The 17,185-nt window shown below is 38.4% G+C and overlaps 2 protein-coding genes across 2 annotated transcripts; one reads left to right on the plus strand and one right to left on the minus strand.

The window, feature by feature from the left end:
* Positions 1 to 153: 153 nt before the first annotated feature.
* LOC104535936 (40S ribosomal protein S27-like) lies at positions 154 to 3,726 on the plus strand (the record flags this gene model as incomplete). Its single annotated transcript, XM_010178691.1, is given in 3 exon segments — positions 154 to 277; positions 2,497 to 2,607; positions 3,698 to 3,726. Coding segments are annotated over 3 exon segments (264 nt in total), but the record flags the coding sequence as incomplete, so codon positions are not given.
* A 3,703-nt stretch (positions 3,727 to 7,429) lies between these two features.
* LACTB (lactamase, beta) lies at positions 7,430 to 16,323 on the minus strand (the record flags this gene model as incomplete). The annotated part of the gene is made up of 5 exons (XM_010178692.1): positions 7,430 to 7,973; positions 10,411 to 10,576; positions 11,255 to 11,600; positions 13,809 to 13,999; positions 16,257 to 16,323. Coding segments are annotated over 5 exons (1,314 nt in total), but the record flags the coding sequence as incomplete, so codon positions are not given.
* Between the last annotated feature and the right edge of the window lie 862 nt (positions 16,324 to 17,185).

Raw genomic sequence — 17,185 nt, forward strand, 5'->3', positions numbered from 1 at the left:
CGGGAGGGGTCTCGCCGCTCCCTCGTCCTCAGCTCTGCCAGGGAGGTTGGCTCTGGCGCTGCGGCCGCGCCCGGGAACAGACTGAAGGAGGCCTGTCCGCGCCGGCCGAGCGCCCTTTAACGGGCACTGCGCTCTCCCTCTTCTCCCGCCCAGCTGGCTAAAGACCTGCTGCATCCCTCCGCGGAGGACGAGAAGAGCAAGCACAAAAAGAAACGTCTTGTGCAGAGCCCAAACTCCTACTTCATGGATGTAAAATGTCCAGGGAAATATTTGGGATGTTTGTATCTCACAGAAGGAACCAAGCTAATTTTGTATGCACTCGATCTCCATAAAAGGTCCGATTTATTTTCTTTTAATCTAAATGTGGTTCATCTGTTTTGTAGAGGAAAAAAAAAGTCTGTATTCCTTTGGGATTTTTTTTTTTAACAATAAGCGTTTTCAACCTTTTTCAAATGTTAATTTAAACAATCAGCTTGTTACTTTCTTTTCTGGTAGTCTGGCATCAGATTTTTTGTGATTGGGTTTTTTTGGGTGGGTTTTCTTTTTTTTCTCCTACGAAATCCTGGCAAATAAGGAAAAAAACCAAACCCCCAGATTTACATGTGTAAGAAGTGAGATGAAATGGATGCCTTAAAGCAGCCATGGCACAAGTTTCAAATAGAGGACCGCGTTGTTTTCCTCCTATTGTAAGTTGGTTGAATCTGGAAGAGCACCCAGAAGAAACTTCACAAGGATACATGCAGGTATACTGGGACTTAACATAAAAAATAAAACACATACAACTGCCTTTTCCACATGTTGCTGTTAAGAAGTAAGCTGACATCTAGCTCAGGAGTTATATCTAAGGTGTTGCCTGTGTCCACTTCTTACAGATTTTCATTACTTTGGCTCAGAAACATCTGTATAACCAGTTTCTCTTCTATAAACTAAAACATGAGGGTTTTTTTAGCACAGCTGCAGGAGTATGCTCTACCAGCATCCTAGAAACTAGTGCAGTATAACAAGACTATAGCAGTACGAAATTGCATAGAAATGCTTACTTACAATAGCGATCATCCCGACTAGAAGTAGGGAATTGTTGCTGTACACAGGTTTTCTTATTTTATTCTTTCTTAGTAGCTTAGATTTCTAAGAAGCTCTGAGACATTGTTTTCCATCCAGAAGTGAGGTAAATTCATTAAAACTGCTTGAAAGTAGTGTGGTTACTTTTAAAAAATACATGCTTGAAGACTAAGCAACTGGTTTTTTTTTTTCTTTCTTCAAACCAGTGTACATGTGTGCATATACTAAGATACAGTTAATGTCTACATAGGCCCATAGATCATTGGTTATATTCATTATTGTTGGATTGGTTATTGAGTTTGAGGGATGTATGGAGCAAAGCAGGAGAGCTTCAATAATGACTGAGTCCTAAGCACGAGGCACTGAAAATATGGTCTTATGCATCATTCGGTGGTGTTGGAAGTTGCTGCCTAATTACTGAAATGGATCAGGCTCCTTTCCCTGCAAAATCCACTAAGTTATAAACTCATGAATGTGGAAGCTGACATTCATGGACAGAAAACAACACTTGCTATGGTTAAATTTTAGCTGCTAGCAGATGTTTGCAAACAAAGGTTTGTGCAGTTACCATTTCCAATTTAAACAAAGCAGAAAGCTGTAATTCTGTCTAACAGGAACTCTCTTGTCAGAGAGCTTTCTGAGGAACTTCCTCACAACATATATTCTATCTTTCTGGTTCACACATGCTGAAAATGCATCTGTCTTTTTTCTATATCCACATCTAGAAAACCTTTACAAGTTTCCCATCTACAAAAATTCCTCTTGGCTAATTAAAAATACTTGTCAGGAAAAAGAATAAAAGCAGTGAAAATCCCTTTCTCTAAGTCATGTATGAGAGTGACTTCTTTCTTTCTTAAGTCATAGAATTTAGAAGTTGTAGATAAAGTGTTGCTGATGCGTCCTCTTGCACCTGAATTAGTGAAGTTATTCTGTACAAGTGTTCTTGTTTAAATACCATGCTAGCTTTGTGGAATGCAACCAAGCACATGCCTTATGTGTACCAATTACTAAACAGAAAGCAAACACAGATTTGAGCAGCAGTGTTTATATTCAGAGCTTCCAGTCTTTGTCAACAGCAGTGTTCTATTACAAGTTAAATATTTCTCTAGCTAGGTGGGTTCTTCTATTCAGAAAAGGTTAGTTTAGAACTCTGACTTTTTTTTTTTGCAGGAGATGTAGTACAAGCAAATTAGTGCTTGTCAGCAGTCAGGCTCTGTTGATTTTCATATGCGGAGTCATAATAGTTAACTAACTTGTTTTTGTATGCACGTCAGTAAAAGCAAGTGCTTCGGACCACAGTAATGTTTTGCTTTGTTATGAAGTATAGTTCCATTTTTGGACAGCTGTATTTAGAGTATCTGATTCAGTGACACATACAATTGAAAAATCATGCTAGAAGTACTTAAGGGAAAGTGTAATAATGCTGTTTTCCAGGATGCTACAAGATCACCACTGTATTCAGCCATGCTCAGACAGTAGTTCTCTGCGTAGGGTGCTCAACTGTCCTGTGTCAGCCTACTGGGGGGAAAGCCAGGCTCACAGAAGGTAAGGGGCAGTGTTTAGCAGCCTAAATATTCCACTTACAAAATTGCATATATGTACTTACAGCCTGCAAATATTTTAACTTGGATTTTGAAAGCTGATATTGGAATGCTTATTTTGCAAACTGCTTACAGTTGGCTAAACACTGTTAATGGGCCCTGAATTCCAAATTTCTCTTCAGATATTTGTTTTTAAATAGCTATAGAGATATCCCAGTCAGCTAGGCAGCTACATTGTGATTAAATACACTTGATTTTAGGTGCTTTGACATGTCATTTCCTTGAGCCTATCTGTAATAAATACTGCCTATGTAACTCTGAGCTAAGTTTAGAGCATTAAAAAGCACCGCTAAAGGAGTAGGGTACTTTTGCCAGTCTAATGTGATTCTGTGCCACTGCTAGTCAGTGGTGGCCTGCCTGTTTGTAAACAGGAGTACTGTAAGGCAGTTCCCTGGCTCATGTTACTTGCTCAACATTCGTTTTGTGTAAATTGTAAAGGAACAAATAACCACTGATAATTATATACAGATAACTGCTATAGCACCATTCCCTTGAAATGCAACCCAGTGTCTGGGGTGTATGAAAAACACTGGAACCACTTGAGGGTTTAAAAAAGTTAAAGAACAAATCATATTTTAGTCATGCTTTGTTTAAAGGACAGAAGGTAAAAATACATGTGCAAATTACATATAGTGGTGCTTATACCACGTGCTACTACATGGATGTAGCTTGTATGAGGACAGAATACCTAAAGTAAGGTTGTTGAGCAGTTGAAAAGGTATCAACACTCCTAGCAGCTGTTTCAGTTTGGGGTTTGTTTCACTAAGGGACAGAACAGCAGACTAAAATTCTAAAAGGCATCTGGGAGAAAAGGAACAATACACCTTAGCCTCATTTTAAGATGAATTATATGATAGTCATGTTGTTCTGGTTGAATTAGAGAAGACTCAAAGTGCCCAATCTTCACCTCTTGTGGTACATGAAATTTAAATTTATTGTATGAGATTTCCTACTTAAGTTGGGTGGGCAATTCTCGAAGGCACTCTAACAATTTAAGGACTATTTATATTTATACTCTCGTGACTTCTTTACAGGCTGTTCATTTAGAAGAAAGCAACACTGAACACTTCAGCATGTGGTTTTGGATCTGTGTTCCTGAAAGCCTTACCAGTTTAAAAATGCCTGTTGATACAACAATGTAATTACAATTGATTTTGTAAAAATTACATGCTACTGGTGACTAATGAGCTGGAATGTCTTTTTCAAGAAATGATTTGAAGTGCATGTTTTTCCTGCAAGTTTACAGACAACTGAGCTTTATTTTTGTAATTTTACTTTTAAACAATGTATTGTTAATTAGCTAGTGTCAGTTAATTAAAGAACTTGGACTTGCTGCATTGTTCCCCTTGTTAATCATCAACTACAGCAGTGTAATGCATGTGGTGACAGAAACTGCTCTAAGAATGCATTTTGTAAACTTTATTACTGCAGCTGCCCTAACTGCAAGGGTGGCAAAGGCCAGACAGATTTAAAATGGCTCATTTGCTTTCAACATTGCTTTAGTCCCTTTACTGTGTTGAGTAACGCGGTGATAAATAAAAATATAAAGTTACTCACTATTACTATTTTTCTGGAGTGCATGGTTTTTTCCTCCCACTAATCTGGTCTTGAAACTGCACTTGGTATTCTATACTGAGATTTCTATTAAAAAAGAAAGAAGCGTCTTTTGTAAAACATCAAAAGCATTCAGTACAGAGGAGGCAACAGTACATCTGCAAACTGCACTTAACAACTGAATGTTATCCAGTCATTAAAAATACTAGTACTAGTCAGTATTAAATACTGACATTAAATCAGTAATTACCCTTTTGCAGCGAGGCAACAGATTTTTGAAAGCCATCCCGTTTTAGATGGGTGTGGAAGAGTGGATTTTCTTTAAACCATGAGAAAACATTCAAAGTCTTACATGTATCTTATTTTACTAAATAGTATCTCCAGTTACATATCAACATATCTTTCAAAGTATCAGGTGTCTTGGCAAGCTAATTATTGTTGGGAGCTTCTATTTAACTTGTATTCTTTAAATGACTCTTAAAACTTGTATGTTTCTAGTGAATAAAAACAAAACACCACCCAAACTTGATATTACAATTTGTTGAATTTGCAAGATGTTTTATTTCAGTTAATTCAAACAATGAGCACTTACAATTACCAGATGCAAAATGTAGGTCGTGGATACAGAAACAGCATACATGCCTGTTACAAAAAGTACAGTTTTATGTCAGTGCCATACTGTGTTTAAGTTAACCAATAGAAGTTAACTTAAGAGCAAGTTTATTATGCAAACTGCTCTTAATTGACCAGTTGCCCACACTTAATGCCAGTCCAACAAATACCTGGTTTCAGAACAAAGATCAAAGTAGCAATATTAATTCACTTGTGACCTGAATATACGTGCTAAGGCCAGATTGATTCCTAGTTTCCCCTATCTCTGCCTTTCCTTCCTCCACCTAGGAGATAAGAACTGATGATTAAGTAAATACCAAATCAGAGAAAGTCAGTAACTCATTTTGTTCCAGATACTGGAAGAGGAAAAATAGACATCATAGCATCTCTGATGCTTTACATGTGACAGCAGAGTTTTTTAAAAGCCAGGAGGTGCAGTATAAACAACATGGTATTCATATAAAAAGTTGGTGTCTAAGCATATCCTACCAGGGGAGTGAGACACTGTTAATAATATCTTGGTGTTAGAAATATCTTAGACACTTCTTAGCACTATTCACTTTCATACATACTTCAAATATTTACATTTTTAGTATTTGGTCATATGCACACAAGCCTAATGGTAAACCTTCACCACCTACATTCTCAATCTTTGTTTAAACCCAAATACAATAGTCAGTGAGTGAAACTTGTTTTCTCAAGTATGCAAAATGGTTTTCAAGAACAATAAATACCATTTGCAAAAGAGATGCACCATACAAGAAAAATATGTTATAAATCCTAAAATAACAATGTTACATCTCAGATTTTTCTATGTTTAAAACATTGTATTTGGTCTACTTCTATTCATGTATTCTTCAACACAAAAACAACTCAGAACTACTTACTCTTGTTCCCTGTGTAAAATGGGCAATGTCTTCTGCTGCTGCACGTTTACCCAGTAGGTGCTCAACATTGGGGGGGAAAAAAACCAAAAAACCAAAACATGATGCTATTGTAGAGGATGCTCACCTCCAGTACTTCTGTACTGGAACTGCCAAAGAATATCAAAGACTTCAGTAAAAGCGTAGATAATTTATTGCATGATCAAATTAAGGTTTGTTCAGAAAGGTTCTCTCTGTTGCCTCTACTGATTTGGTATCCTTGAAATAAAGACAACCCATTATTAATGAATAAAAAAAGCGAAGTTTTGGTGAGTGGGCCAGAAAACCCAAGCAAATAGTTTAGATGTAAGCTTTTACTGTTTTAAGGCACAATAATGATTATAATTACGAAGACTACTAAACCAGTCCTATCTTTAATTAAAAAAGTAGGTAAAACACTGACACCTCAAAATATGACATTTCCTGGTTTGTCAGTCTTAAGAAACAAACGTTATCACAGGCATACTGGGGACAGATGACAGGATGCTGTGTCACCACAGGGCCGTTAACAACTATGAAGTTAATACTAAAAGCATTAACTTGAGGAAGAGGCAGGTAAGGCTATCTTCTAGCTGTTAAGACATCTTGTGCCTTTTCCTTGCTCAGCAGAACAGAGCTGCTAAACAGTGCAGGGGTGTAAGTATCCAAACCTCTCCTGAAGGATATCTTGTTTTGTCTCAGCCTGGAAATACCATCCAATGTAACTGCAGGAGAAGTAAGGGTGGGGATAAATCTTAGAGATTATGGAGATCTTCCATCCCATTATGAAATATACAAAATTAACATATTCAGATGTTACTGTATTCCTATAGTAAAATTGAATTCTTAATCCATAGCTCTAACAAAAGTGTATTTCTGGTATATATCTGCATTCTAGAGGGAGCTTCAAGATGTAGGTTTTGTTGGGTTTTTTTGCTTTTTCAGCTGTTGTGGTTTAACCCGAGCCAGAAACTAAGCACCATTCGCTCACTGCCCCCCACTGCGATGAGGGAGAGAATCAGAAGAGTAAAAGTAAGAAAAAGAATCGGAAGAATGAAAGTGAGAAAACTAATGGGTTGAGATAAAGACAGTTTAGTAGGCAAAGCCAAAGATGCGCACCTAAGTACTAGCTACTGTGAAGAAAATTAACTCTATCTTAGCCTAAACCAGTGTATAAGCACGTAAGAAAAGCACTATGTGAAAACAGAAAGAATAACAATAAACCCATTCTTCTTTAAAAAGTAATACCCAACAGTTTTGGCAGACTGAAACTGTGAGATTAACTAATTAGATCTTCGTATGCGCAAATCAAGATGTACATTTTTTCAAAAGTTTAACACTTAAGGTAGATAATTCATGGTTGTACTTCTCAGGGCAAGAAAACAATGCTAGTTTTATTAATCTGGGTCAAGTGCTTGACTGGATGAGAAGAAAACCTGCTAATGCAATGAAAATTTACACAGGTACTATAGGAAGTAAAATGTGACTGTTACATTCTCCTTTTCTGTAAGTTAGGAACTTCCCTGAGAGATGAATTCCAGTTACACGTCAGTTTAGCACCACTGGCAGAAGTTAACTGAGTAAATTTTTGATGCTTTTTATTTAGATATTCTTAGTGATCTTGGAGTCCAACTACACGCTTCTCAATTTGCTTTTCATGTTTCGGTGCAGTGAGTTCAGTTACAAGTGTATTTCTTCTCAATCTGTATATTGTGCCCATTTTTCTTTATCAAATTCCCTTGCAATCTTTAAGGCGGTGCTGTTGAGTGAAACGGATTGCATATTACAGATAATGGTAACAATTACTCCTCTAGGTGGTGCCACTAGCCCAGTATCTATAGCTTCAGAGTCCAGTTCTTCAGGAAGAATGAGGAGGACACTACTTGCCCCAACTGCACCACCTGTATGAGATGCATAGTGTCTCTGCTGTCTGCAACAGCCACATTGTTGCTTCTTCTCTACTACAGCCCATCCCATCGCGTATTTACCATCCCTGTCCCACGATACTTCTGTTTTTGGCACTGGGGTCCACATCATTGCAACTGTATCTGGTTTGAGGTATCCAGGAAGAAGTTTGCCATTATTGGTTTTAAATTGTCCAGCTTGATAACTGTATAACAAGGCATTTCCAAATTTCAGAAGGTCACCTACTGATGACAGAAAGCCACCACCAGCCCACTTGTAAGAGTTGTCCACATATGGTGCATTTACCAGCCGTCCCTTTTTGTTGTAAACATAACATCTAGAATTCAAGAAAATTCAACTTGTCATTCTCAGATACCGTGCACAACTATTTTAAGCTGCCCTACCTTAAAAGGGTAAACTGAGCATGCATTAGTTTTTTCTTGTGAAACTTTAGGGTTTTTTAAAATATCCCTTTCTTAAATATATTTCTTGCAGAAATATCAACAAGAAATTCAGATGGAAAAAACCAAAATTAAAGGTGATTTCTTAGGTTAGAAGCTTAGTTTCAATAAAAGTACTCATCCTTTTACTTATTCTTAGGATATACTGAGAGTAAAGGCAAAATACCAATATATGACAAATCTATAGATCAGCCAGTACAGGATTTTTCTTAAATCCCTGTACTAGATGTAAAAAAGAAAGAGGAATCCTACAAGTACCCCATGATTATCAGACACTGAGCTGAAATTTCACTGAAGTCTTTGATGTCTGCTCCGAGACAGTAGTTTCTATTTATGATTGATTGCCCCCAATGCCCCATTACAGTTGTCATATACTACAATAACTGAATATTATGGAACTAAGAAAAATGAGAATCATGACATAGTCTTGCAAAACCTGTCATTAAAATACAAATTAGAAACTACCAACTGGAATTGCAGAATGAACTATCAGGAACAACACAACAGGAGTGCAGACTGAACGATGCTTCTCAAAGAAACAGTCCAATTATGGCCGGATTCATTACATACAACATCTGAAAAGGAATGTTGAATAACTGTGTAATCTGATGAGTTTCAACCTTTTTCCTTTAGACCACAAGAGTGGTCTACTACATGTACTACTTAGAGCTGTGAAAATGAACCACATGAAAAAAAATAAGAAAGAAAGGGGGAGGAGGGCAGGGCAAGCCTAGTATCAAACAGTACAGAAATACATTCTCTATCTAGTCTGCATTTATATTGGAAACCTTTTTAGAAAGTTGTGAAAGCCATAATACTGAAAATCAGAGGCTGAAGCAATGAAAGATCAATGAATGGTCCAAGACTACCATCAACTCTGCCAGTGACTTGATCATCTCGGTGTCCCTACAGTCAGTTTTTCGATCACAATAAAACCTGTCACAAAGACACTAAAATGCTTGACTTACACCTCTAAAAGATCTAGAAGATGAATTTTTAAACATTTTCATGTCAGCATAATACAGTGTAACCAAACCATTAAACAAACCACAGTATGTCAATATGCTCTATTCTGAGGCACCAAGCTAGCTATTTGTGGAAGCAAAACCACTGCATTAGCATCTCCTTTGCTTAACAATAAGTAGCCCATAAAATGACCTCTAAAACAGCGTCCATCCCAATTCATTCACCCCTACCATATTTCAGCCTAGAATGAGTTATACACACATATATTTAAAATAACTTGACTGTACAAGCTTGAGAATTTATAAGAACATCACTAGCATCCAGATCAACAACCAGAAGAGCCTCTGAAAATTTGCAAGCAAAATAAATACCAGCAAAGCATCCCAGAATACAGCAGTAAAGCTATCCTAAAACACTACAAACTGCTTTGTGTGCGTGTGCACGCATGTGTGTATGTACAAACACACACACATTAAATGCACACGTTTATGCAAGTACTATAAGCCTTGGATTCAACGCATTCATCACCATTTTCATTCTTTGAGAGCATTTTAGAAGCCAAACTTGTAGAAAGTTTGGGTCTCATTTTCATGAGACTTTTTCCATAACCAGCTTTTGTTATTCAGTTCAAATTCTTCTCCTGCACCAAAATTTAACACATGTAGGTCAATAAAATAAGGGTAGAGTTTCTTTTCTTTTTCTCCAGTCTTATCCACTATCTTGGAATAGATTACTGATTACATAGGCTATAGATTACATATATTTTTCTGGGTTTTTTGTTTTGGGGTTTTTTGTGTGTTTTGTTTTGGTTTTTAAGTTAATAAAAAGAAACCAATTGGTAAAGCATGTTCTGCGCTAAACAGAATTTTAATTCTAGTTAAAATTGATACAACAATTTTTTTATTAAAACTTTGTGTTACTGTGAGACTATTATAATTCTACGGAACTCTTAAAAAAGTAAATATATTAAGCAAACCAAGATAACTACGTATTCTAACACAATCTTCTAGTTACTCCTTTATTTTACTGTATTTACACTTACCTGCTTCTTTGTACCCATGTATACCATTTGTGTAATGCAAACTTCAGTGACACCTGCCACTCTCCCTCAGACACAATCTTATAACAGGAAATAGTTATTTCCTTTGCTGTAATTTTACATGATAATTACAGCACCAAACCATAATGCTGACATAAACTGAATTACATGACTAGCTTGGAAATAACATAAGCCACTTCATTTAAAAGCCTGAATCTTTTTTTTCACACATTCTTAACTAAATTGGCTTAATAAAGATAGAAAGAGCAACAATTGTTGTGGGAAAAAAAAGTTTCATCCTTGTTTACCTTGCTCTGTTATAGATCATTGCTTCGTTGTCATCTAGTACAGTTGATAGCATATCCAAGTCACGAAACATTTTTAGCATATAATCTGTAAATTTTTGTCCTGAAACTCTCTCCACAACAGCACTTAAGAGAGTAAAGCCATACGTTGAATACAAGAACTGACTACCTTGAAGAAACACAATGACAAAGGTGGTAGAAAAATGTTAGCTGCATGATGTTTAAATGGAATCTGAAGGATAAAATTTAAGTAATCACATGTGCAAATAAAACTATACATAGCAAATGAATAATCAATTACAAGACGCCCTCTCCACCCCTATTTTAATACAATGTGTCACAAGCTTATGATACTGTGCCTTAAGAATTTCTGTACTACAGCAGACACAGATGCTTGCTAAGTGCAAGCAGCTCTGAAAACAGTGCTAAAATATTTACAGGAATCTGCATATACAGTCAGAAGAAGATAGATACCATTAGAAGGTATCTATATAAACATTATTCTTTAAGTCAGTAGACTGGTAAAGATATCTATACAAGATAAAAAGGAAAAAAAACCCAGGAAAAAACCACCAGGGAAAACAGAAAACAGGAAGAAAACAGGAAGAAAACAGGAAGAAAACAGGAAGAAAACAGGAAGAAAACAGGAAGAAAACAGGAAGAAAACAGGAAGAAAACAGGAAGAAAACAGGAAGAAAGAAGTGGAGGGACAGGGGGAGCAGAACAAAACAAAGACCCCACACAATCAATCTTAAATGGACTCTACTATCCTTACTGCATGTAAAACCATTTGAAACTAAAATTTCACTAGAAGACCACATTTTGGTCTAAATTAATAGAAACTCACCTGGTTTAAAGAATAAAGGATCATTTTTAAATATCTTCAGTGATTCAATCACGCTTTCAAATTTTTCCTTCAAATAATACTCTTCTTGCTCAAATTCCTTGTCTCTCCTGCCAGGTTTTGAATTTCGGCTTTTTACCTCTCCTTTGTATTCTTTCCTCGGTTTGTCAGAATCAGCATTTTCAATCCCTGTGCCTTCTTTTTCCTTTTGTTCTTTATCCTGATAAGGTTTTGTTAGTTTAAATGCTCTGTTTGCCTTTTCTTTTTCTTCCTTTACTTTTGTAATATCTTTTTCATAGTGACGAATCCCACTCAAGTGTGAAACTAACAGTCTTGTAGTAATAGTGACCTAGGTAGAAAGGACAATATTTAAGTGTGAGCTCTCTTCATTACAGACATGATGCACCCTAAATCACCAGAAAAGTAAAATTCAACATGACAAGGAGCAGATAAAGATATAAGTCCTTTTAAATATCAGGTATTAAACCCATTTAAAATATATACATATATGCACACATTACACACTTGATACAAAACTGTGTCAGTCATTTAGTGGGCAGCCCAGCCCTAAACCTCAACAGATTTGCATTCTATTCTAGTAGTACCTATAAACATCAAGCACTATCACTTGTAGAAGCAAACACTGTCTGGAAATACATGTCCATAGTTTCAGAAAGGACAGTCACTTAGAACAGACTTAACTGAAAAATAAAATCACTGAATAGAGAATTAGTTTTGTTTAGGTCAAACTGGGACAAACTGAAGATCCAAATTTCCAGTGCTGCTTTTTTGAGCAGCAAACATCACTACTTGTCTAAATTATCTCTGGTGTTTCACAGGAATTTCAGGAATTGGCTGATGTAGTTGCCAAGCCACTCTCCATGATATGTGAAAAGTCATGGCAGTCAGGTGAAGTCCCTGGTGACTGGAAGAAGGGAAACATCACTCTCATTTTCAAAAAGGGTAGAAAGGAGGACCCTGGGAACTACTGTCCTGTCAGCCTTATCTCTGTGCCCCTGAAGATCATGGAACAGATCCTCCTAGAAGCTGTGCTGAGGCACATGGAGGACAGGGAGGTGATTTGAGACAGCCAGCATGGCTTTACTAGGGGCAAGTCCTCCCTGACCAACCCAGTGGCTTTCTACAATGGGGTAACTGCATCAGTAGACAAGGGAAGAGCTATGGATGTCATCAATCTGAATCTCTGCAAGGCCTTTGACATGGTACCCCATAGCATCCTTCTCTCCAAGTTGGACAGGTATGGATTTGATGGGTAGGCTGTTCAGTGGATGAGGAATTGGCTGGATGGTCGCATCCAGAGAGTAGTGGTCAATGACTCAACGTTCAGATGGAAGACGGTGACAAGTGGTGTCCCTCGGGGGTCTGTACTGGGACCAGTGCTGTTTAATATCTTAATTAATTGGTACCCCATAGCATCCTTCTCTCCAAGTTGGACAGGTATGGATTTGATGGGTAGGCTGTTCAGTGGATGAGGAATTGGCTGGATGGTCGCATCCAGAGAGTAGTGGTCAATGACTCAACGTTCAGATGGAAGACGGTGACAAGTGGTGTCCCTCGGGGGTCTGTACTGGGACCAGTGCTGTTTAATATCTTAATTAATTATATTGACAGTGGGACTGAGGGCATCCTCAGCAAGTTCTCTGATGTTACCAAGCTGAGGGACCTGGACAAGCTGGAGATGTGGGCCCAGGTGAATCTCGGAGGTTCAACAAGGCCAAGGGCAGGGTCCTGCACCTGGGTAGGGACAATCCTCATTACAGATACAGGATAGAAGATGTGCTGGAAAGCAGCCCTGAGGAAAAGCACTTGAGGGTACTAGTGGTTGAAAAGCTGGACATGTGCCACCAATGTGCATCTGCAGGCCAGAAGGCCAACTGCATCCTGGGCTGCATCACAAGAAGTGTGGCCAGCAGATCCCTCTACTCTACTCTGCTCTGGTGAGACCTCACCTGGAATACTGCGTCCAGCTTTGCAGTCCTCAACACAAAAAGGACATGGAAGTGCTGGAACGGGTCCAGAGGAGGCCACAAAGATGATCAAAGGGCTGGAGCACCTCTCCTACAAAGACAGGCTGAGAGAGTTTGGGTTGTTCAGCCTGGAGAAGAGAAGGCTCTGGGGGGCCAATACCTGAAAGGTGCCTTTAAGAAAGCTGGGGAAGAGCTGTTCACTAGGGCATGTAGTGATAGGACGAGGGGTAATGGTTTTAAACTAGAAAAGGGTAGATTTAGGTTGGATATTAGGAAAAAGTTCTTCACCACAAGGGTGGTAGATCACCAGCACAGGTTGCCCAGAGAGGTGGTGGAGGTGCCATCCCTGGAGATATTCAAGGTCAGGCCTGGTGGGGCTCTGAGCAACCTGATCTATTAACATTGTCCCTACTCACTGCAGGGGGGTTGGACTGGGTGTTCTTTAAAGGTCCCTTCCAACCCAATACATTCTATGGTTCTATAGAACTAGGTCCAGATACAGGCACCTGTACACATATGGCTGTGCACATGTACAGGAACAAAAATCCAACCAATAAACAATTACATACCTTTTCACCCTCGTAGACTTTTTCTGGAAATTCAGGGACATATTTTTGCACTGGAGCATCTAAATCCAGTTTCCCCTCTTCCCACAGTTTAGCAACAGCCATCACTGTAAGACACTTGCTAATACTAGCGATTCGCATGATCGTCTCTGGCTTACATACTACACGATTCTCTACATCAGCATAACCCAAACCTTTAAGACAATAAAAACACTGTGGTAAATATTTTGCACAGAGACATCCTGAATTAATTATTTGCAATGAATTATATTTACTGGCTCCTTAAAATGTTTTTCCTCTAGCTAAACTGCATTGTTTCTGCATCCAGAAACATCCCTGTTTCTGCTTCAATTAACTTAAAAACACTTTAATGTGGTAGGAACAGTTAATTAAGCCCAATGGCATACCAAGTTACTGATTAAGACTACAAAACAAACTTAATAATAAATGAGATTGAAGATTAAACCAAAATTTACACTCCTGAGGTCAAATATTCTATGTAAAAAAACCTAAAGAGACAAAAATCTAGACTGTAAAATGACTGGCCAACAGTCATAAATACTCCTTTTATTGTTCTGAATTAATGGTTGAAACAGTAAAGGCTCTTATTTTATCCATACATAAACTGAGAAAGGAACTAACTCACAAACTCCTAGCAATTACCTCAGCTGTAAAGCTTCACGAAACAGTGGTGTTACATGGAATATTTCAACACCACTCAGCATGACTTCAATTTAAAGACAGCTTAACAATCTCCACACCAGTGCTTTTCTATGTAACCAACCCACAAGTCTGGTAGCAAGAACTGGAATTAATAAGGCATTATCAAGCTCCCATACTACTTTTGCTTGAGCTAGGTTTGAAGAAACTGTGCAAGTAATGTTGCAGCATAAAAAGCAATGAAACACAGTAATGATATATTCACAATTTTCAGTACAAGCAAGGCCTGCAAGAAATGCATGTCTATCTATATAAAACTGTAGTCCAATAATGAACTGCTCAGAAAAAAACCTCAACCCTTGCCAAAATACAAAAAATAAACCAGATAACGTCAGCAGCTCAAGACCCTTTCTTTTACGTAAAGTTGCTACTCAGGTGCTTGCACTGTGCTTGTGAATGTAGAAAAAAATTTTCACTACTTGGTGAAAATACCTTTCGAACCTCAAACCACTCTCATCAGTTTAGCAAGAAAGCAGGTTTAGTACCATGGTCACAGAATACATGCAACTTACATCTGTTTCTATTCCGCCTCCCCACCCCAGCAATAAGGGAGGACAACAAAATGAGCCAGAAGTCTGCTAAAGCCATGCTACCCCACCTCCGAGCTACCTTACTCACAGCAGTTTTGTTCTCTATACCCACATGTGGTAGGGTAAAGAAAGCTCTGCCATGGCTTATGCTCACACACGTCTTGCAACTGGATCTGGCAGTTCTGGTGATAAACCACAACCCTGGCACTAGTTCCCTCTGCACCTTCCTGCATGTCCAGTAAGTCTTATAAAACCTTCTGCTTTCATTGCTAGGTAATTTGAGACCAGAAAAAGCTACCTATTTTAGGAAAGTTTGTGATTAAGTTTCTAGCACAATTTTCTTATGATGCCACATTACAAAAGGCACCAAGAGGCTCTCCAACTCACTTCTGCCATGATGAGAGAGAAATTAAAACCTATGATCAGCTTTATATATTTATAAAAAAGTTAATCCAAAAACAGACTGTCAGAAGAAAGCTAGTAACAATCTTACTTACAAAGATTTTTTTTTAATTCTGTAACACATTAATGAAATATGTTGCCATTTACTACTACCATTTAAGTTGTCCAAAAAAATGCAATAAACATTATAAAAATGTTTCTGAAAACTGAAAGTGTTTGGTGTGTTTTTTTAAATAAACATCAAATATCTATGTGATATGAGCAGCATTAACAGACTATTTAAAATTGAACTGTGTAACCAGAAAAATCACTTGCAATTCCTGGATGGATGACACCTGTTAAATTCTCAGTACTTTCCCAGGAAAAATCTACACCTCAGCTCACAAATGGAAGACAGATCACCAAATGTGATCCATTATTACTGTGACTATTACTTAAGTTCCTGTGCAGAGAACAGTTCTTTACCTCCTGTATACAATTCTACCAGAACACTGTACAGCTGTATGCCTAGAGTACATTCAAAGACCAATTGACAAATTACTGGAAAAAAGGTTCTTAAACATCACTGAGATACACTAGCACATTCAGGAAGATAATAATTATCAATTCCTGGAAATTATTGAAGTTTACCATGGAAAGTATCACTTCATACTCCCTAGGTACCTGCTTCTGGCCACTGCCTGGAGATGGGACATCAAGTGGATGAAATCTCAACTTGATCAGTGTGTTCAAACTGTTCATTTTTAAAATGTTCATCACTTACCAGCAGCATGCACAACTACTACACCCATACACTAACCTTCTGACCAGACTTCCTTTCCATCCACAGAAACTCCAACTAGTATACCTGGGATTCCTGCTTCATCCTGTCAAAAAAAGGACAGGAAACATTAAGAAGGATCTTCACAGTTAAAAAACACCTTCTCTCAGACCCTAAAAATGAAAAGCATTCCTACAAATATACCTGCATATTGCTGTCACATGACTGTTGAAATTTTGTTAAATACTAGTTGGGCTGCACTAGTGCTGATAAACTGCTTTTGAAAAGCAGACATTTCAATCCAGCAAGTGGGAAAATTATACCAACCAATAATAATTTAAACAAAATAACTTACTTAACAATTTAATTAGATTAGTAATCGAGACATTCAGGAAAAACTTAATAGAATCAAAACATTAGAGAGTTAACACACAACACGAAAACTGCATCAACTATTAGCAAGCAGAATTTCAAAGGAACTCTAGTCAGATTTTCAAAGTAACTACAACGTGCTTTTTAAACACCCCCCTTGCCTCTCTTCCTCCTTCCTACAGCCTTTAAGGCCTTCCTTTGTTCTCAGATCTCCCGTACTGCACCCCACTTCCACCAGCTCCCCACGTTAAGCTCTGCCTGACCTAAGCTTCCCTAGCAATGACAGCCTTCACTGACGCTACATTAAGAAGAAAATTTAGGGATACTTCATAGACTGCTACCATGACATTCAGCGATGCATTTGTGACTGCTGAGCGGGAACCAGACGAGTACCCGCAGGTGCTGAGGATGGGGCGGGGGCCGTGAGGCCCGCGGTGACAAGGGCGGGTGGGAGCGGCTCCTCACGGGAGGGCCGGCGGCTGGAGGCGAACCCCGGCAGCTGGGCAGGGTTCACCCTCCTCCTCCAGGCGTCGGGCGGCTCCTGAGCACGGCGCGCACCGCAGACCCAGCGGGGCTTCCAAAACACAACGTCCACC

The sequence above is a fragment of the Mesitornis unicolor genome, unplaced genomic scaffold (assembly GCF_000695765.1).
Source record: "Mesitornis unicolor isolate BGI_N332 unplaced genomic scaffold, ASM69576v1 scaffold21232, whole genome shotgun sequence".
Taxonomy (NCBI): Eukaryota; Metazoa; Chordata; class Aves; order Mesitornithiformes; family Mesitornithidae; genus Mesitornis; species Mesitornis unicolor.